The 22,285-nt window shown below is 37.5% G+C and overlaps 2 protein-coding genes across 2 annotated transcripts; one reads left to right on the top strand and one right to left on the bottom strand.

The window, feature by feature from the left end:
• The first annotated feature begins 31 nt into the window (after window positions 1-31).
• On the top strand, window positions 32-5,904 carry bmp3 (bone morphogenetic protein 3). The gene is made up of 3 exons (XM_052592487.1): window positions 32-728; window positions 1,993-2,891; window positions 4,023-5,904. The coding sequence occupies exons 1-3, from the start codon at window positions 461-463 to the stop codon at window positions 4,212-4,214; spliced, it is 1,359 nt and encodes a 452-aa protein (XP_052448447.1). The 5' UTR covers window positions 32-460; the 3' UTR covers window positions 4,215-5,904.
• Window positions 5,905-6,015: 111 nt separating this feature from the next.
• Window positions 6,016-21,090, bottom strand: LOC128002983 (cGMP-dependent protein kinase 2-like). The gene is made up of 18 exons (XM_052592488.1): window positions 20,609-21,090; window positions 16,951-17,117; window positions 16,206-16,319; window positions 13,866-13,971; window positions 13,237-13,297; window positions 11,822-11,899; window positions 10,815-10,909; window positions 10,534-10,602; window positions 10,348-10,446; window positions 9,884-10,037; window positions 9,629-9,765; window positions 9,260-9,349; window positions 9,040-9,181; window positions 8,797-8,960; window positions 8,452-8,574; window positions 8,270-8,332; window positions 7,629-7,695; window positions 6,016-7,006 (listed from the first exon to the last, which is right to left on the bottom strand). The coding sequence occupies exons 1-18, from the start codon at window positions 21,088-21,090 to the stop codon at window positions 6,911-6,913; spliced, it is 2,307 nt and encodes a 768-aa protein (XP_052448448.1). The 3' UTR covers window positions 6,016-6,910.
• Between the last annotated feature and the right edge of the window lie 1,195 nt (window positions 21,091-22,285).

Here is a 22,285-nt window from a genome sequence, read left to right as displayed (position 1 = left end):
CCGTTCAAAAGAACCGATTCATGGAAATCAGTCGGACTTCCCAACACTGTCCGACTGCTCCCATAAGCCCAGTATATCACTAGCGAAACAAGCTTTACCTTCAGTGTACGCAGGGAAGGGGCGCGATTGGCTGAGAACAGCCTCGCTCAGACACAAAACCGAGGATCAAGCCTGACCCTCCCGGACTACAGCAGATCAAACTCACACGGACATCCTCGCACACTCTGGACAGGGACTGTGGAAACTGCTGCTTGAGCGTCGATCTCTGGAAACGTGAATTTGGGCTATTCTTTTTGAGTATAGAAAAGTGACAACTTGTTTAAGTTTCCCCTTTCTTTTTCTCGCTGTTTGCCTTATTTTGGGGGTCCGTGTGATGCTCTCTCTCTCAAGAGACAAGAGTTTGGAAACGCATTCAGCACTGATATACTGCACCTAGATCAACTACAACAGTCCCTCCAGCATGGATCGCTGTCAACGACTGTTTATCCTCCTTTTGGGATGGGGTTATCTGTTTTGTGGATACTGTGCTGTGCTTAAAACACCCTTCATGGGTTTCTCAAAAGACATGCAGTTTGGACAAAAAGTGGAAGCGCAAGATAAGCAACATGCAAAGAAAGCCGAGCAGGACACGCTGTCAGAACACATGCAGATGCTCTACGCCAAATTCACCAGCGCGGGATTCCCTCTCAAAGATGGGAACACTGTCCGCAGCTTCAAAGGACATTTGGGTAGGTGTTAAATTCATTTAATAGTAAATGACTTAATGCAGTAATTGATTTGTAATTGTTTTCTCTTAAGTTAGTTAAAGTTTGTTAGTTTGCTCTTAAAGGGATAGGTCAACTGAAAAATTCTCGTCATTAATCACCCTATTGTTTTCATCAAAATCGTGTGATTTTTTACCCCCATAAAACGCAAAAAAAAGTAGCTTGACAACATGTTTGAACTCACTTTAACTTAATCTTTTTCCAAATATGAAAACGACTAAAACTGTCAGTCCCTGTCTCCTGTATGAATAAATAATAACAGTTTTAAGTGAACTATTTCTTTAAGACAGCTTGTGCTGCAGACGGTGCAATTACACCTGTTGATTTCTGTTTGCTTCTTGAGACCACCGCTCGGGGTGAATAGCTCACCCTATAACTTTTCATGAATCTTCTTAAATGTTATTTTTATAGCTTTTAAAGGATGTTATTCGATGTCGATAGACGTAATGACCCAACTCGGATACATCGGATGTGTTGCTCTTGATCGTAAAACTAGCGAGCTTTAGTCTTAATGTTTTGCAAGTGGATTCAACAATTCCGATACTGCTCTGTTATTTTTTTTTAAATAAAACTTACTTTTGATATACTTTAATAGCTGATATGACTAAGAACTTTTCGCTCGTGCGGAGAAGTGCGCTTCTTGGCTCATGCTGAGACGCTCGTGTGATAGTCACACTGCGTCAGTGCTGCCAGATCAAAACAAGCTCGAATCAAGCGACTTTAAACACCAAAGTGGCGTTGTCTCTTCAGTTATTATGTAGCCATAAAAATAAACAAGCATCGAATTTACTGAATTAATCTCTTTCGTGCATAATGATGCATCACTAAGATGGTGAAGGATGATTAATGACATTATGGAACATGCAAGGCTTTGGTGATTGTTCGTACATGTTCGTACAAAAAATCCACCAAAAAGTGCCAACACGCCAATTTACACATTTATAAGAGACTGAAAAAAAAAAAAAAATACAAGCCCAGAGCTGCTTATAACTAGTGGACCATATGGCAGCACAGTAGTGCACTCATGCCGCCCTCTAGTGTTCAGGACTTATTATGTTTGAAACATGCATTCATTTCTAACTTTCTAACTTAATTTTTTTTTCTCAGTGGGCATATGTCAACGAGAAACCCATAGACTAAGTTTGTCTTTTGAAATATGAGTTTCAGCTGAAGAGCGATAATAATGCGATGCTTTTCTGAATTTGTGTTTTTTTCTTTTTTCTTTTAGGGACTATCAACAATAAGCAGTTACAGATCTTCAACCTCACTTCCCTCACTAAGTCTGAGGACGTTCTCTCAGCAACGCTGCACTACTACATTGGTGACCTGCAGAACAGCAGCCACAGATGCACAAGGCACAAGAGCTGTGCTCACCATAACCTCAGGAGACAAGGTCACATTCACCTAGATGTCTGGAGCTTCAGCTTGGTGGATAACACAACCAGAACAGTTGGCCATTTCTCCATTAACATCTCCACAATGTACCAGGACTTCATATCATGGCAGTGGAAAGACATTACTCGTGTGGTCAACCAAGCCAAGCAACACGACCAGCTTCTCATAGGCATTGACACCGACTCAAAAGGAAGTCACTCTTGGAAGAAACTCTTGTCTGATAGTTCTCCTTACATTCTGGTCTACGCAAATGACTCGGCTATCTCAGAGCCTGAGAGTGTCGTGTCCACCCTGCAGAGACACAAAAGCAGACTAGTGCCAAATCTTCATATGCTCGAAATACATAATCGCAGTGCCTCCTCACAACATCGGACCAAGCGGTCTGCCAACACCCTGCTGCCGCTACAGAACAATGAGCTTCCAGGCCCAGAGTACCCTCATGAGATACCTACATGGGACGAGACCAGCCCTTATGATCCAATGGAGAGTAAACCAGTCAAGCGCCCTCGCAAGAAGCCTCGCAAAAATCCACGGCATAAGAACCCTCTCCTGCAGTTTGATGAGCAGACCATCAAGAAAGCACGTAAAAAGCAATGGAACGAGCCAAAGAACTGTGCTCGCAGATATTTAAAGGTTGATTTTGCAGATATCGGCTGGAGCGAGTGGATTATCTCCCCCAAGTCTTTTGATGCGTACTACTGCTCGGGGTCATGTCAGTTCCCCATGCCAAAGGTACGTGACTTATTTGTGGTTACAAAAAACAAAAATGTTATACTTTTTGATAGAAATCAGTTAGATGGACTGTTTTATTTTTAATTTAGCAAGAAGTCAAGCTGTTTTGTTAAATGAAGCACCCATTGCGTTATTTGTTGTAATACAATCAACTTGAGAAGCGAGTAACTAGAGCAGAGGGGAAACGGACAGATGCAGACATAAAGAGAAGTGATTTCTAAGCAGCACCTAGTGGCAGTCAGGAGAAAACTGAGACTCATTCAGCTGGACACTGTGAGCAGCAGCACAACAGTTCATTACGCTGCCATTAGTACACCATTCATGTCATCCTCATTATAAAACCTGCCCTTTGCCACTTTGAGATGTTACTACCAATGGTTTTCCCTTTCAAGTCTTCAGTAATGTGGTAGTTTTTTTACTACCATTTTATCTTTCTGTAGTAAAGCTGATTATAGGAAACCAAGATCCAGTTGTAGCATCCAGTAGCATCCCTCCAAATAAGAAAAGATTTACATTTTGATCTTGTTTTAGCAAATTTGCGATGCACGATGTATATCATAGAAGATAAATTAGATATTAGTGATTTAAATGATCAGTGTCAGTGGTTCTTTAATTGCACGTACCCATTTCCTCTTTTTTTCAGATGACCATTGTCTTGACAGTAACTTAAAGCTAATCTTTAAAAACCATAATAATGTAGTAAGACTGTTAAATGTCATGTTTATGGTTTATTTTAGTTTTTAGTAAAATATTATCAGTTTACAATTTATCAGTTACTGGTCAGAATTGTAACATTGGTCGCATTACTACATTACTATATATTACGATTTAATTATATTTTATTTTCAGTTTAATTATAGTTTTAGTATTTTATGTGCTTTTGACATTTTTATTAGTTTTTGTTTTATAAAAAAATATTTTCATTGCATTTTCAGATTGTCTTTTTAGCTTGCGTTGCTCTTTTGACATTGGAACATGGCTGGATTAGCATGAAACCATACTCAGTGTTTAACTTCTTTTTACACCCTTTGGTGCTTTTAAGTGGTTTATCCAAAAACAAACTGTACTGTCCTAAACCCAATATTAGCTTCTGAAAATTGTCTGACCTCGTGAACTTTTTACCTCCTGCAGTCTCTGAAACCATCAAACCACGCTACCATTCAGAGCATCGTGCGTGCAGTGGGGGTGGTCCCGGGCATCCCAGAGCCCTGCTGTGTACCAGAGAAGATGTCTTCCCTCAGCATCCTCTTCTTTGATGAAGACAAGAACGTGGTCCTCAAGGTCTACCCAAACATGACAGTGGACTCCTGTGCCTGTCGGTAAACGCTTTGGTCTTTTCCTCCAGCCTCCCTCCCTCCCTCAAACTGATTTCTAATTTTTGCACTGGAAGAAAGACTGAAGATGTTCATTTCATAACCCTTGAAGAACTATCTCCAGCTTTAAGGATTGTGAAGAGCAAAGGGCTTTTCCAGAGGAATTCATTACTGTTAGCAGGAGGCGTCAAGCATCAGTAGAGATATGAGCATATAAAGAGACTGTCTGTCAGTGTTTGACCAGGATGTTCTCATGTTTCTATAACCTCAGCAGTTAAGCATACAGGGGACAAACATTTGCTGTCATCCATCATTTTTCTGTACAATTTGTATAATCTGCCATTATTATAGCTATATTTTTGCTACGGAGGCATTGATTGACTCTCATTGTTCATATTCTATGGCTGCTATACCGAGGTAGACTTTACTCCAGAGCCCAAATATGCTGAAAACTGGACTTTTGGAAAAAAGGAAAAGAAAAGAAAAGGAATCTCTTTTTGTTATGTCTGTCAAAAAAATGGATTTATATGAAAATGATTGCCTATATAAGTTACATATTCAGTTTTCCACATTAAGCTTAAAACAGTGTTTGATTTCTGGGTGATTCTGCATTGAATGTCTTTAATCGTCAGGAAATATATATATATATTTTCTCCAAAAATGTGCATTGTTACAAACTTACTTGTAATAGCGTTACATCATGTTTCTGTCTGACCTACTTATACAAGGTTGCATCCTCACATTTAGCTGAATTCATAATGTATATGCACGGATTATGTTTCAGTTTTGTTATGTGTGGGGGAAAAAAATTCTGTCATTCCTCTGAAAACCGCATATAGATTTCAAAAGACCAGACGCTATATTACGAGCAATGTTTCGAATATGTTCAGGAAGATGATTATGAAAATTGTATGTAGATTATATTAAGCCTTTGTCTCTTCAACTCAACTGCCTATAAAGTGCCTTACCACATTAAAAAGGTTCATCATACATTAAAATGAATATTCCACTAGAATATTTATATTTCACAAAGATGAGTGTAACTTATGTAATGTTTTATTTTTGCTGAATATTTTTAGTCTATCAGTTTATTTAGATCAAATCTGATATTTCGTTCCAGTAATGATTTCTGTATGCATTTTGTACTGTTTTTACTTTGAGATTAGCATAGAACTAAAGCAACGACATATCATAAGCTGCATGTTCATAAACGGGGCGAGTTAAAGTTGGAGTTTTTTGTTGCTGTAAATTCAACCTATGGACAACAGAGAAATGCACACATATATGTAAAAGTGGGCTATTATCTTAATATATAATATATACATCAAGAAACACTATGTAAAGCACTCCTTTAGCAGTTGTGTAATATATTTTTAGGCTTCCACCACACTGTGTGTTTTGTAAATGTATTATAAGCCTCATAAGAAATTATATTTGTATATGGAAATGACCTTTAAAAGCATTTATTTATTTTCTGTACGATGCCTTCTGGATCATGTTTTTGTGAAGCACAGAGGGGCTTCATTAAATATTCATTGAGCTTTGCTGCACAAAGGTCAGACAGGAAGCAATCACACAGCTCATGCCAAAAGAGTGAAAATGCTTATTTTTGTAACACATCTCCCTAGTTGAAAGAATCCCTTTTGGCAGACCATTCAAAGAAAACTCAATAAAGTTTTGAAAATTATGTAGCCACGTGTTTATTTTGTCGTGTGTTAAAGAACTCAGCCCTCTGGTAATAAAGCAGAACTTTAGTCAATATTGATCGCATTGTTATGCAATCAAAAATTATGGTGAGGCTGTTGCATCATGGAACATTTTGTAAATTGCTTAATGGGTCAATACGGTCAGGAAACTTACCACACAAGTTACCACACAAGTCCGTTATTTAATAGATATTCTCATTTACAAATCACTACTGTGCAATGACTGCTGGACTTGAAATGTTTTGGGAACCAAATTTTTTTTTTTTTTTTTTTACTTTTTTGCTGAAATTTTTTTATGCAATTACTGTAAAACATGTTATAGACTGACAATAAAATCTAAACTCTCACCACTTTCCTCCTATTCACAAGGATAAAATAAGCAGGCATCAAACATTACATCAACACGAACATATTTGACTCAGGTGCCGAGGTTAGAGTCACCTGAAGAAAAGGCTCTAAAAAGACTACTTTTCACATAACCCTACTGCAGTGCCAGTCACCCGCTGAGGTTAACCTTTGAAACCTCATCAGTGGCATTCACAGTCACAGGTGGTTATTACCTTCAGGAGCTCAAATACGTGACATCACCAACGCTTCTAAAACAAGGAACGTCGCACATTCCTGGAAAACCACAAACCCTTCTGCACTTCTAAAGGTAAATATTACCAATGGTTGATGCCCCAGTTACATCATTCTCACAGACTGATCCTGCTCTGACATCTCAGTGGTGTGGTTCCAGTCAAATACAACAATGGGAATCATCACAATATATGAGCACATCTGAACACTGAAACAATTCCCTTCTTATATCTGTCCTCCTCTGCTGTGCCTCCCACAGCACGAACAGCAGCCTCCGGTCATGAAGTTCATTCTTGCAGCACATACACTGCTTCTGTTGGCTTCATGGTCTGAGGTTCCTTGGAAGAAAGGCTGGCATGTTGGAGATGATAAAAATGGCAGAAGGGTTCCGTTTAACTCACATGGGTGCACTGGGGGTTAGTTAGAAGTCTGTGTCCCACCCCGACATTTCATCTGGAGGGATTTCTTCTTCAGGAGGATAACTGTCAAAGTAACTGTGGTCAGTGGGTCCCTTCACCTGGAGAAAAAGAAAGAGAAAGAAAAAGAGAAAACAGGATAATATTCCAATACACTACTGTTCAAAAAGTATATTTAAGTTTTCTAAATAAACTTTTACTTTTATAGCTACAGCATTAAAATTGACAAAAAGTGACTTAATATTTTAGACCCCATTCACACCTGTATTTAGCATTGTCCACTGATCAGTTCGACAAAAATGCATCTTAAAAACAGTTGTAAACAGAGACTAAGACTTTTACATCATTACAGAAAAATGTGTGTAAATGCTCAAATAAATGCTGTTCTTTTAAAATTTAAGAAGTCTGAAAATCTTGTTTCATTATTGATACGCATTACAACTCCATTCAACAATAATAAATGTTTCTTAAGCTCCAAATAAGCATAAGAAGACTGGAGTAATGGCTGCTGGAAATTCAGCTTCGCCATCACTGATAGATCAGTGTTCGCCATCAGTATTACTGTTTCTACCATACTTTTGATCAAATAACTGCAGCCTTGGTGAGTGTAAGATAATATATATATTATTATTATACATAAATTATTATATAGGGTATTGTACTCGTTATTTTGACACAATCCTATAAAATAAACTCTGTCCAGGTAATGTAAGTGTGTCTTACCTCTCTTTTAAGTGGTGATATCAGACTTCTGGATTTCATACCACTCCAGCTAAATCCTGTAAACCATCTAAACACCAAAGAATAACATCATCAATTAAATCGCCATTGTAAAATTTGTGCAGGTGATAATGGCACAGATTTCAAAATGTGTGTTTATTTTTAAAATGCTAAATGCAAATGTAATGATTCCTAACATGATGGAAACCTGTTTGCAAGTAAAACACGAGAGCAAAGTATCCACTGGACCTCTGGCTGTATAAATGCATCCAAGAGCATGCCCGAAAAAGCCAGAAAATCCATGGAGGTCAGGATTAGAATCTCCTCAAGTTTACGGATTCATTTGTGAAAACATCGAGTTGATTTGGTGGAACAGTAAATCAAGAGACCTTAGGTTATTTTGGCTGTCACCATTATGAAAAACCAAACATACTGGGCTTTTAGTTTTTAAAACAAGAGAAATCTGAAAATCTTTCTGTACTGAAACACAAAAATGAGTATAATATCTGTAGTAATATGGGCATTATTTTGCATTAGGGATTCATACTTTATACGTATGAGATGAGTGTTTCAAATAAGACTTACAAATTTATGAGGACATTCTTTAGTCAAGCAGCACCAGATTGTGACTGTTGTCCTCTCACCTGTGTTTTTTAATATCAGTTATTCCATTCTTCAAATTTCCCAGTCGCTCTGAAGGGTTTTGTCTTCATGAAAAAGGGGAACAGCAAAATCCTATTATTATTATATATAGAAGTGGGACCTGAGAGTTTCAGAAATCAGGTAAAAGACATGAGAATGAGTTATGAATGATCCATGATCATACCTGCACAGCTTTCGAATAAGGTCACCTGGCCTCTTGGTGATCTTTTTAGGGAAGTCCATCTTCTCAATTCCTTTCAGAATGAATGTGTAGATAATCATCTGATCGGAGCCGGTAAACGGGGGGCTTCAGGAACAATCAGATCACATTTCATTATAATAATCAAGACAATCTTTTACATGCATCTGTATTATGAAATGTCTTCCAACACACAGGATCTATGATACGAATATGTGACCCTGTCTGTGAAATCCAGGCTAAAGTCTCAAAATCTAATTATGAGATAACAAGCATCAACCAAATTGGTTTCAGTCATTCATTTCTCCTACAACCTAGGTTGATGCAAACCTTCCTGTAAGAAGTTCAAAAATCAGGATTCCAAGAGACCAGAAGTCCACACTGAGTCCGTGTCCTTTATTGAGAATGATTTCAGGCGCAACATACTCTGGAGTCCCACAGAACGTCCAGGTCTTCTGGCCACACCGGAGCTTTTTAGCAAAGCCAAAATCCACCTGAGAAAAGATGCTTTGAATTGATATCGCTGAAGTGAGCTGACGGAGTGAAGTTTGCTGACTTAGCAGAGGAGCTTACCAACTTGACATATCCATCTGTGTCCAGCATGAGATTCTCAGGCTTCAGGTCTCTGTATATGATGCTGTTGTTGTGGAGGTAGTCGAAGGCCTCTGTCACGCAGCCCACACAGAACTTGGCAGTGTACTCATCAAAACTCCCCCTGGATCAAAACAGGCATACTTTCAGCATACGCATTAAATCAGTGAAGTGGACACTGCCCACGTGAAATGGAGCTAACCTGTCTCTAAGAAGACTCCAGATCTCGCCACCCAAACACGCCTCCAACAGCATGTACACATACTTGTTGTCTTTAAAAGTGCAGTACATTCTAAGTGAACAAAACGTTTAGTTTAGATCTAAATAGAACAATTAAATTTGCCATGCCCTGCTCAATATTACATCCACTGCTTCTGGATTTTCTCTTATATTTGATTACAATCATTCTCTCTTAATTCTATCATGTGAACACTTCAGGGGATTCATGGGTATCTCTTTAAAAGCAATTAACAGTGACATTCAATTCTCACTTTATTTTCAAGACGTTCCAATATTTCCTAAAACTCAGAAGACTAAACAGGCATTACTAAACCAGTCTAGATAAACATACTTCACAATGAAAGGAGAGTTTGTCTCAAGCAAGATCCTCCTCTCAGAGTAAATGTGCTCTTCCTGTCTGTTATCCACAATATGCCGTTTCTTGATGCATTTCAGCGCAAACGTCTCATTCTCGTTCTTCACCTTCACCTAGAGAAAAACTGGCATCATTATTGCTCATATTATTCCTTCACTTTGTGGAAATGCTTTTTTGTTTGAATGTTAAATGATGAAGAGAAAGTGTGATTATTGTCGACAAGTTTCTAACCAATTCAACTCTGCCAAAGCCTCCAACGCCCAGCGTGGCAATGACCTCGAGGCAGCTGAAGGGTATAGTGGATGCAAAGTTGCTCTCTCTCTCTTTCAGCTCAATCATATCATGTGACACAGGTGTGGAGGGAGGAGTGCAGCTTCCTGACCTCCTAAAAGAATATCATTTAATATTATTAAATGAGCAAATTTGTGACATTGACCATTGTTCTGCTGATAAAGTAAAAAAATAATAATAATACAAACCGATTTTCAGACCTCATTCTATATCAAAATAAATATGTCTTCTTATGTCTGCAATATGTGCATATGTACATATTATGTATTCTATGAATTAAATTCATTTGGGGATAAGTAAGATCAACTAATTCGGTTTTACAATGTAAGCTTTACTGTTTGACAGCACAATGGAGAGGCAAGAAGTCAAGGAGTCATGAAGAAAAAGAAACTGCTAATACTTACTTTGCATTTCTTTTCTTATCATCCCGTGCTAAATGTTCGACATAGCTCTGGAGGTAATTTTTAAGCTCATCAAAAGTTCCGACAGTCTGACTGAAGGTTCTGAAAAAAGACCGTTGTTACTGTCACGGAGTGCAAAACAAAAATCATAATCAAGTGAATGATGATTATCATGAAGTGTGAACTCACTCTCGATCAATGACAAGGCATTCCACACCCTCCTCATCTGCGATTATATTCGCAGATCTGACATCATCGCTGCGGTTTGACAAAGTAAGAAACACATTCAGGGAATTAGTTTTATGGATTTGTTTGTAATAATATTGTGTTAAGTCATATACACGTTGACAAGACTAAATTTAACTCTGTTATAGCAATAATTCTGAAAGACCTCGTATACTAAAAGGTTACTGAAACAGGATTAAAGTGGGCAAATGAGAATTGAGCAGGGGATTGAAGAAGGACAGCACCTGATGAGGGCCTTCTCGCCGAAATAATCCCCTTTCCCCAAGGTGTTGATGATCTGAGGCTCTTCATGATCCTGTGTGCTCTGTGTGACTTTAATCTGGGCAACACGGCAAGAAAGAGGTTACCTTTCAAAATTTACTAACCGTATCAGTTTAAGAGAACAACTGTATGTCTTATGATCTGTATTTTTATTTTTTTGACCTTGGATTTATGGTCCAAATATATTTTCAATCATATAAATGTCATTTGTGTTGAGATGATGCATCAAATATAGACTGCATCCTTCAATTCTAGGCATCATGTAATCAATAATAACCATACTGAAGAAATGGAGTTAGTTCTCTGAATTCTGATTCATTCTCAATTCTGTAAAATGATCCAGAAAACCACCGCGACCCTCTTGACCTTTCTGATGGCAGTAATGGCCTTATTCCCCACACGCTCTCGGACATGGTGGCGACAGACTGACGAGAACCATCATTTCCGGTAATTACATTTTCTCCCCCTCAGTAAAACATCTTCCTTCCCACCCCCATCTTGAGCGACAGTGGAGCAGAAATCAACAGGGGAACTGAGCCTGACTAGCTCATGCTAAACAGTTCCTGTTGCTTCCCACTGGAGAGTCCTGTCTCTTAACCCCTTCAGTGTCGAATTACTGATTTATCTGAATGCTCTCGACCTCCCACAGACCCAGAGCAGCATCTGCAGTGAAGTCCTTGAGGATTAGTGGGGTGGAAAAATGGTGCCTCGAGTGAGTTAAATCACTTTTTTTTTCATGGTTTAGCATTTAATGGTATGAATGAGGATATAGCATAACCTCTATTGGCAGTAAAAAAAGACTTGTATTTTTATATACCAAATATATATTGAATATCCACATTGAATATATTCATATGTCATTTTAAGTAAGCCCATGAAATGAGAAATTATTAAACATTAAGCATAATACAATAAATACACAGAATCAGGCTTGGAAAAAATGAACTGACAATAATATAATGCACATTACCTTTCCATTGGCAATTATATAAAAGGTGTTTCCTTCTTCTCCTTCCCGGATGATGTAGTCACCTTTATTATAGTATTCCTGATCAGAAAACACAAGACAAAACTCATTTAGCTATTGATTTTACCATCAAGCCAGTGCTGTCATATTCCCGGAGAGATCCCCCCCGAGGGAGACAACCGGAAGGCTGCCATGTCTTCCACAGCGATATAAGTAGATACACCTCCTGCACTTATCGCTTACATACTTAGGTCAAATTTCCTAAAATGTGTTTCATGCCAGTTTTCACATTAGACGCAATTAGAAATGGCACTGTTGACATTAAGGTAACAATTCACTAACCATTAAAGCAGTTCAACTTCTTTATAATAAATAACAATGACAAAACATTTTAAAAACTGGCTTCAATACTCCAGAATAAGTTAATTTATTTGAAATATTTTTTGTTGACTAGAGCTTGAGAACTCTGTACCTGAACTGGTGTTACTCCAATTCACTTGGAGACAGAGAATGCTTTCAAGTGATTTGCAAAAATAATGTTCTATTTACAGTGGACTGGAACGATTCGACTGAAAACTGAGATCAAATCTTGTTTAGAATGTTTCCAATTAGACTGAGCTTTGCCAAACATAATTATTTAACCATTCTAGAACATTGTAGTGGTGCGTCAGAGACATTCCAAGACCGTGTTTGAGTCTTCATTTCTCTGGTCCATGTTCTCAACTGATCTCTATCGCCAACTGTCTTTCTGACAGAGCTCTGCTGTTTCATTAGAGAAGCTCTCTAGGCATGCCATGCTCCTCTGAGGGTCTCAAAACATTTGTCTGCTCCCAGTGTCCCGTCTGCATTCCATTGCCCACTGTTTAATGATAGAGCTCCGCATTATCTGCATGCTTCAGTCCAAAACATCTGGGCCACTATTGGGTTACATGGCTTCCTTACCCCTAGAGAGGAGAATATAATCAACTCCATCGGAGTGATTGAATAACTACATTCTCCCATTCAACTCCAGGGGCCGAAAATCGAGAAGAATGTCCTTGATGTTTGTTTAGCATGGAAGAACACAAGGAGGCTTATTTGACGTTGAGTTGACAAAGCCCACACTTTTATAAAAACTCTCTTTAGACCTTCATGGAGAAATGGAATAAATCAGTCAGCAGCTTATACTGGCTGCTACAAACATCTTTAACAAATCACTCGTCCCCTCCACTGAAGTGAACACTTCGCTCAGCCTTAAACAAACAAGTATGGTAACAATATACTGAGCCAAGTGATGAAAGATCATGTAATATTGCCACTGTTTTTCCAACATTGTCACTTTGGATCTAGACATTTGAAAACAAGGTTATCACTACAGAAGGATACATAGTATCTGATGGGACTGGTTAGTTTTAATGTTAAAAGGTTTTACTTACCACCTCTAAGCAGTCCACAATCTTAGTTAGTTTGTCCCCAGGAAGACTGGCAAGAAGTGAAACACTGAAAATAAAATAATAAAGTAAAATAAAACAAGATATTTTTGTCATTTTTGCATTGAATTAATTCAATTTCAGTTCTATGTTCATGTGTCTTAAAACATATTGGTTTAAATTGTAATCTTTGACTGTCATATGACTAAACTGATCCAAGCAATTTAAGACTGCCTCTTTGACTTGGATTGAACTGATGGTTATGGAGAACAGTTGTGTTAATTTAATCTTACATAAGATAATATCTTTCAATCTATTCGTATTAGAATGTCTTCAAGAGGCCTCAAATTGAATTATTGTATTTTCCTTCTTTTATGTATGCTATTTAAACTGATAGTTATATAAGCAAAGTCACAGAGGTCACTTCAACCAGACCATCGAACTGACCTTCATTAGCAATAGCATGGCTAATGCCACCAAAAAAAAACTCACTATGCTTTATTTGCTTGTTTGATCTCCACAATGTTTCATGCAAAATCACTCTTTGATGTTTTCAGGCCCAGCTAATGCTTGGCTACACATTATGTGGTAGGACACCACAGTAAACCTGCTGTTGAGGGATGAGCCGTTTGGATTACCTCCTCAGGAAGTTGCGGTATTGCTCGTGTCGAGCCTCGGCAGTCATCCGCATGATGTTGTGAAAGACTTCTCGATCGAGGGCCCATGTCTTCACATTGCTGCCAGCTGTGTTCATAACAAAACAGCAGGTTATAGAAATACCAGAAGCATCCATTTAAACTTCAGTGATTCAATAATCCAGAAAACAACAGCTGCTTCCAATTAGGAAATGATTACATTTTATTGTGTTGACTTGGGTAGAGGTAAAAAAAAAAAAAAAGTCTGCTATATATTAAGTACCAAACCAGCTACAATGTAAGTTCAAAGAGCATTCTCTCTAACAGTAATTTAGTCAGTTAGAGATTGCATACAGTGGTGTTTTTTTTTTTGTTGTTGTTGTTGTTGTTTTTTTAAATGAAGGTTTTTATTATTAAGGGAAAATAAAATCCAAATTGACATTGCCCTGTGTGAAGAAGTGTTTGCTCCCTTTGATTTATGCCAAAGAGTTTCTGAGTTCGATTTCTCTAGCCACGCCAGGCCTGAATACTGCAACACCTTTTCGTAATCAAGAAATCTCTTTAATAGGACCTGCCTGACAAAGTGAAGTAGACCAAAAGATCCTCAAAAGCTAGACATTATGCCGAGATCCAAAGAAATTCAGAAACAAATGAGAAAGAAAGTAATTGAGATCTATCTGTCTGGAAAAAATTAAAGCTTTGAGACTCCAGCGAACCACAGTGAGAGCCATTATTCACAAATTGCAAAAACATGGAACAGTGCAGAATATTCCCGGGAGTGACCGGCCGACCAAAATTACCCCAAGTGCACAGCGACGACTCATCCAGGAGGACACAAAAGATTTCACAACAACATCCAAAGAAATGCAGGCCTCACTTGCCTCAGTTAAGGTCAGTGTTCATGACTCCACCATAAGAAAGAGACTGGGCAAAAATGGTCGCATGGCAGAGTTCCAAGACGAAAACCGCTGCTGAGCCAAAAGAACAAAGGCTCGTCTCAGTTTTGCCAGAGAGCATCTTGATGATCCCCAAGACTTTAGGGAAATTACTCTGTGGACTGACGAGACAAAAGTTGAACTCTTTGGGAGGTGTGTGTCCCATTACATCTGGCGTAAAAGTAACACCGCTTTTCAGAAAAATAACCTCAGACCAACAGTAAAATATGGTGGTGGTAGTGTGACGGTCTGGGGCTGTTTTGCTGCTTTAGGACCTTGAAGAATTGCTATGATAAATGGAACGATGAATTCTGCTGTTTACCAAAAAATCCTTAAGGAGAGTGTCCGGCCATCTGTTCATGACCTCAAGCTGAAGTGAACTTAGGTTCTGCAGCAGGACAATGATCCCAAACACACCAACAAGTCCACCTCTGAATGGCTGGAGAAAAACAAAGTGGAGATTCGGAGTGTACTAGTCAAAGTCCTGACCTGAATCCTATTGAGATGCTGTGGCATGACCTTAAAAAGGCGGCTCAGGCTCGAAAACCCTCCAATGTGGCTGAATTACAACAATTCTGCATGGATGAGTGGACTAAAATTCCTCCACAGCGCTGTAAGAGACTCATTGCAAGTTATCGCAAATGCTTGTTTGCAGTTATTGCTGATAAGGGTGGCCCAACTAGTTATTAGGTTTAGGGGGCAAACACTTTTTCACACAGGGCCATGTAGGTTAGGATTTAGTTTTCCCTTTCATTTAAACTGCATGTTGTGTTATCTTTGACTAATATTTAAATTTGTTTGTTGATCTGAAACATTAAAGTGTGACAAACATGCAAAAAAATAAGAAATCATGAAGGGGCCAACACTTTTTCACACCACTATAAATAAATAAATAAATATATATATATATATATATATATATATATATATATATATATATATATATATATATATACAGAGAGAGAGAGACTCTTAAATGTCACATTAAGAATTAACCACTGAAAGAATGCAACACAATGATTTAAACATTAGTGTTAATAATCCATGTTTCACTGCACATCAGTGCTTTTTTTTTTTTTTTTTTTTTTTAGTCGGCGTAAAAGATATTATAAGGACAGGCATTTGAGGTCTGGCTGCACAAACACAAAGAAACAAACAAAATTACTGACAACTCAATAAGATTAAGGCTACAAGACAAAACAACGGTGTTTTAGTTCTCACTGGTGAGAAAGCCTGTGGCTACATGAGGCCAATCCATGGTCACGGCATGAACTGAACACACAGAGAGCAGCAGTGCAGGGGCAAATTGTGATTGTCTCTGTCAACCAATTATATAACATATTCATCAGAAACAGCCCATATACATCCACTGACAGAGACAGAATGAAGCACAAAAGAAACACTTCACCTTTGACCGAGGCAGTCCTGGTGCAATTGTACAATATGGCTAATTCACCAAATGTGGTCCAGACTGCTATCGATGTGAGCAGTTTGTTGTGCTGATAGACATCCAGTTTGCCATCTGTAAGAGAAAACAATACTTAAATTCTTTCTTGCATTTTCAGTGAATTTGCACCTTAATTCATTTAGGTTTGTCCTATTCATAAACAGAAAACAATTGTGGTTTACATTGCATAAGATTAATGTCAAAGTGAATACCGTATTTTCCGGAATATAAATCACACTTTTTTTCATAGTTTGGCTGGTTCTGCGACTTATAGTCAGGTGCGACTTATTTATCAAAATTAATTTGATATGAACCAAGAGAAATTAACTAAGAGATATGAACCAAGAGAAAACATTACCGTCTACAGCCACGAGATGGCGCTCTATACTTCTCAGTGCTCCTGTAGTCTACACTGAAGACATAGGGCGCCCTCTCGCGGCTTTAGACGGTAATGTTTTCTCTTGGTTCTTGGTTCTAAATGAATGCAATTTATAGTCCAGTGTGACTTACATATGTTTTTTTCCTCATCATGAAGTATTTTTGGACTGATGCGACTTATACTCAGGTGCGACTTATAGTCCGAGAAATACGGTACATGCAAATTGTGACTAAAAGGGTTTTAAAACAGTTCCTTATGTTATCTTTATAACAATGCCTGTCCAGTGTGACTATAATTGAATAATACAATCAGTTGCTCAATTTGTACCTGCAAGCACAAACAGGTGGTTTCCTGGCTCTCCTTGTTTAATGACGTATTCTCCCTGCTGGTACGTCCTCTCATACATGCATTCCACCATGTCTTTGACCTGTTGCACTTCCAGTCGTCTCAGATACTGGTTCTTATTCAAAGCATCTGTGAGGAGCTTCTTTACACTGTTAGAAACACATTTGTCATAAGAAAAAAATATGAAAGGATTCTGTTTTGCTTAAAACTGTGATAGCAGAAGTTGTTATTCTTATTCATTTATTCACAATGCTAGGTAGATTACTTACACATTACTGAGATTACTTAATCTGTTACTGATTCCAAATTACATGACAAAAATTGTAGTTAATAACGTAATGCATTATATTACACATTTCAGGTAATATAATCAGACTACTTTTTGATTACTTTTGACTACTTTTTTATCACATTTATTTAAATAGGATAATCTTGCACCATACTGATATAAAAATACAAAGTTTAAGAAAATATTCATTCATGGAAATTAATAACATAAAAGGTGCATTAAACTTTACATTAGCAAGGTTTCCCAAACTAGGGTACTGTATAAGGGGTTTGTGAGGTTAATGAAAAGTTCATACTTAATTAAATCATTAAAATGTAAATTATTAAATATTATTTTAAAATCTCAGGGGTACTTCAGGTAAATGTATGGGTGAAAGATGTTCAGATTACTAAAAAGTTTGGGAATGCCTGCAGTATGTGTAAATAAGAAATAATGTGAATTTGTGCATTTTAATGTGTTTGAAAGACAAAAGTCTTTCAAAGACATTGTAATGGTTAAATAATTTACTGAGTGATAATTCAAATAAACATTAATGTGTTCATCAGTAGTTAATGTAATGTTGAATGATTTTTATGAATTCAGTCAAATTCTGTGTAGCCACCTGACTAGTAGCTGACTGATCTTTGTGTGAATGTCCACAAAACTGGAAGACTTTCTGAGTGTATAAAGGTGCATCTAAAAAAATTAGAATATCATGGAAAAGTTCTTTATTTTTGTCATTTAATAAAAAAAAAGCAAACTTTCTTATATTCTAGATTCATTGCACACAAACTGAAATATTTCAAGAGTTTTTTGTTTTAATTCTGATGGTTATTAACCTACAGCTCAGAAAAATTAAAATTAGAATATTTTCTCAAAGATCAATCATAAAAAGGTTTACAAAACAGAAATGTTCAAGATCTCCAAAGTAGGTTTAATTATGCACTAAATACTTGGTTGGGGATCCTTTTGCATGAATAACTGCTTCAGTGCTGCGTGGCATGGAGGCGATCAGTCTGTGGCACTGCTGAGGCGTTATTGAAGCCCAGGTTGCTTTGATAGCAGCCTTCAGCTCCTCTGTATTGTTTGTCAAATGTTACTCATCTTCCTCTTCACAATACACTATAGATTCTCCGAGAGGTTCAGGTTAGGTGAGTTAGCTGACCAATCAAGCACAGTAACATCATGGTCAGCACACCACTGGGAAGTGGTTTTGGCAGTGTAGGCAGGTGCTAAAGTCCTGCTGGAAAATGAAATCAGCATCTCTATAAAGCTTGTCAACAGATGGAAGCATAAAGTGCTCCAAAATCTCTTGATGGATGGATGCATTGACTTTGGACTTGATAAAACACAATGGACCTACACCAGCAGACGTCAAGGCACCCAAATCATCACTGACTTCAGAAACTTCACACTGGACTTTGGATTCTGTGCCTCTCCACTGTTCCTCCAGACTCTAGACCTTGGTTTCTAAATGAAATGCTTAATTTACATTCATCTGAAAAGAGGACTGTGGACCACTGAGCAACAGTCCAGTTCTTTTCCTCCTTACCCCAGCTGAAATGCTTCTGATGTTTTTTCTGGTTCAGGAGTGGCTAGGAATGTGACAGCTGTAGCCCTTTTCCTGAAGACATCTGAGTGAGATGACTCTCCGGCTTCAGTCCACTCCTTGTCAAGCTCTCCTAAGTTCTTGAATCTGCTTTTCCTGACAATCTTCCCAAGGCTGTGGTCATCCCTGTTGCTTGTGCACCTTTTCTTAACACACTTTTTCCTTCCAGTCAACTCTCTATGAATATATTTTGATACAGCACTCTGTGAACAGCCAGCCCTTTCAGCAGTGATCTTCTGTGGCTTACCCTCCTTGTGGAGGGTGTTGATGATTGTCTTCTGGACCATTGCCAAGTCAGTAGTCTTTCCCATAATTGTGGTTGCATGTTCTAAACTAGTCCAAGAGGTACCCAGTATTTATACTCAATATTAAGTAAAATCAAACTAATCAAGCTCAAAATGGAATTTGAGATACAAGATTTGCAATTTACCTAAGCTGTAAGTCTTAACCATCAGAATAAAAAAAATTCAGTATTTTTTTACTGAAATATTTCAGTTTGTGTGCAATGAATCTAGAATATAAGAAAGTTTGCTTTTTTAAATTAAATTACAAAAAAATAAAGACCTTTTCCATGATATAAAAATTTTTGAGACGCACCTGTATAAACGTTGGGCTATTTTTTTAAAGTAACGTTTAAAAGATGAAAAAGAGGAATTTGGGATGAATAATTTATTGCTATTGTGTGAATAATATGTAATCATGTAATCAATAAAAATGTTACTGTAGTCTGATAACGAGTATTTTAAAATGTAATTTAGTCTTTAAGTACTTAAAGTACTCTCTGAGTATTTTTTTAATCTGATTATGTAAGTCAGATAACATGTAATTAGTTACTACTCAGCTCTGTTTATTCAAGATGGACTAATTGGACGGTTCATGCTATGAGGCGCACCAGTTGTTTCATTTCAGTTTTACAATAGAAACAAGATAATGAATCTCAGCATGGTGTTTTGCAGGAAGATTAGACCAACATAAGCCCACCAACATAATGAGCACCTACGCGCAACGTCTCCCATAAGCTTAGCAAATGAAAAACACAGACTAATTACCACCATGACAAATTGGCACATCTATTTAACCTCTTTGAGGATGCTTGATACAATAATGAATATTCCTGTTCAAACACACACAAACAGTACATACACATAGCACGTACACATAACATGACTACTTAAAGCCAGATTTACCTTATGATTTTAGCGATTAGTTACTTCACACAAAACTGTTAGGCCAGAAACAAATTTTAGCACACTAATGCAGCCGCGAGTGCTTAGTCAATGCATTTTGCAGTGCAATAATTTGCGGAAAAGTCGATTTTTTTCTCCTGGTATCATTCCGCTTATTTGTGTCTGTGCATTTAAAACTGTCACAGTCTGTTTGAGGATTCTATAGTAACTTCTACGAATGTAACGAATATTACTTTGACTTAGAACTATTTTGTTGGCCAAACAAGACATACAAAATAACTGGCAGTACTATGTCTAAAAAGTTATTCAACATTAATTTATTACATATTGCATACACCCCCACCCACAAAAATATAATATAATACAATAATAAATTTGAGATTATATGCCTCATCACATGGAAGCACATGAAAATGAGTACACGAGTAGTTCCTTAACAGATTAATTTAAATGAAATTAGCAACAAAATTCACTGCTGTCCTCCTTTCTCCTTATTACCATAACCACAACTGCCAATCAGACTCTCTAAGGAATTACCTTTAGCATCAAAAGCAGAAAATGAATCAAATCTCTCACCTTTGCTCTTTCCAGACTCGTGCACTCTCAAAGTAGAACTTTGGAACACCGCTGGAATCATACGTTCTGGATGAAGGTTCTGCAGAAACTCCAGCTTTGGCTCCTCTCCTCCTATTGAGGGTATCTCTGAGCAGGCCAGTGAGACACTGACTGACCTTTTCCTTGATAGGTGATGGCAGGAGACCTAGTTCGCATTGATTCTTCAGTGCATCCTGGAGCTTGTTGAGTTGGAGACACTTGTTCCTCAAAGTGTCAGAGATCTCAGAGATGGTCTGTCTCTGTTGGGCCAGCTGCTCCTCTAGATGTTTGATCTGAATCTCCTTGGCATTCAGGTCTTCATCCTTCTTCTTCAGCTGATTCTCTAATTCTTCCACTCTAACTCTGAGAACTTGAGAAACTGAGCTTGATTCTCCGTTGTTTTTGGATTTGGCAGAGCCTCTGACCTGCTTTAGAGGGTTCAGCTTCATCGAGCCATTTCCCATTTTGGCACTTTTATTCTAGAATAAAGGATGACCAAGTTCAATTTGCTGTGGGATGACATCAAACAATTTAATTAAATGAATTATAAAATAATATGATTAAAAATGTAATATATCAGTCTTAACTTTAAAAAAAAAAAAAATTAGGTTTATTTGGAAGCCAGTTAAATTGCTTGAAAATGTTAACATTGACGTATCAGGTTGATAATTTTCCTAATCTTATAAAAGTAATTTTTAAAATTAAAATTTTTACAAAATTTCAACTTGATAACATTCTTTTTTTATATTAATTATTCACAGTTACTTTTAAAAGTATCACACTTTTCTGAAAATAAACATGAAAGAAATAATCTGATTGCCGATCTGATTATGCAGTTATAGGACATCATATATCAATGCAATAAAATACAGTAAATACTGTAATACTTTGTAGTAAAACATGAATATAAATTGAAAAATATTTCCATTGTTTGTTCCCATTAGATCAAGTGAATTTAGAAAAATATTTGAGTTCATTAAAAAATTTTATTTATTCATTTATAGACCTACACTGAGAAGGTCACAGGGACAACCAGAGCTCAAGGATAAAATCTGTGTGTGATTGTGCATAGTGTAAGTCTATTTATTTTAATAACGAACCTGAGAACCTGAAATTGTCCCAACACAGATTACTTGAGCAAGACGAATGTGCACACGTTTTAAAACTTTTAAACCCTTTTAAGTATCATTTTCGTTTTACTGACAGAGGAGAGGAACGATTCAATGAGAGAGCTTTCCAAACGAACGCCAATCGATTCAGTCCATTTCACAAAAATGTTAAGTCAGTTCAATTAAAGAACCGACTCAGAATGATAACACAAAACTGCTGAAATATTTGCAGGGCAAACATTTCTCAGGTCAGTCGGAGTGCTCATGGTACACACAGTGCGTAACGTTACAGCCCAACATCTGCAGGTGCCACAGCTGGCATTTGTCCCCTACAGAACACAACTTTGATGGTAAAGGTTAGGGGAACCTCCCAACCTGTCCTTTCAACCTGTCATGTATCTCATTATGAGGGGCTTAGACAGGCACAGAATGGTCGTCCATATTTTCATATCTCAAATTAAGAGAGAGAGATCGTTTTACTAGAGATCTGTTGGTCCCAGTGATTTAGACCAAATCAATAATTTAGAGGCACAGTAATACCGGATGGCAC

The sequence above is a fragment of the Carassius gibelio genome, chromosome A5, assembly GCF_023724105.1.
Source record: "Carassius gibelio isolate Cgi1373 ecotype wild population from Czech Republic chromosome A5, carGib1.2-hapl.c, whole genome shotgun sequence".
In the NCBI taxonomy this organism is placed as follows: domain Eukaryota; kingdom Metazoa; phylum Chordata; class Actinopteri; order Cypriniformes; family Cyprinidae; genus Carassius; species Carassius gibelio.
This window is presented reverse-complemented; position numbering and strand designations above follow the sequence as displayed.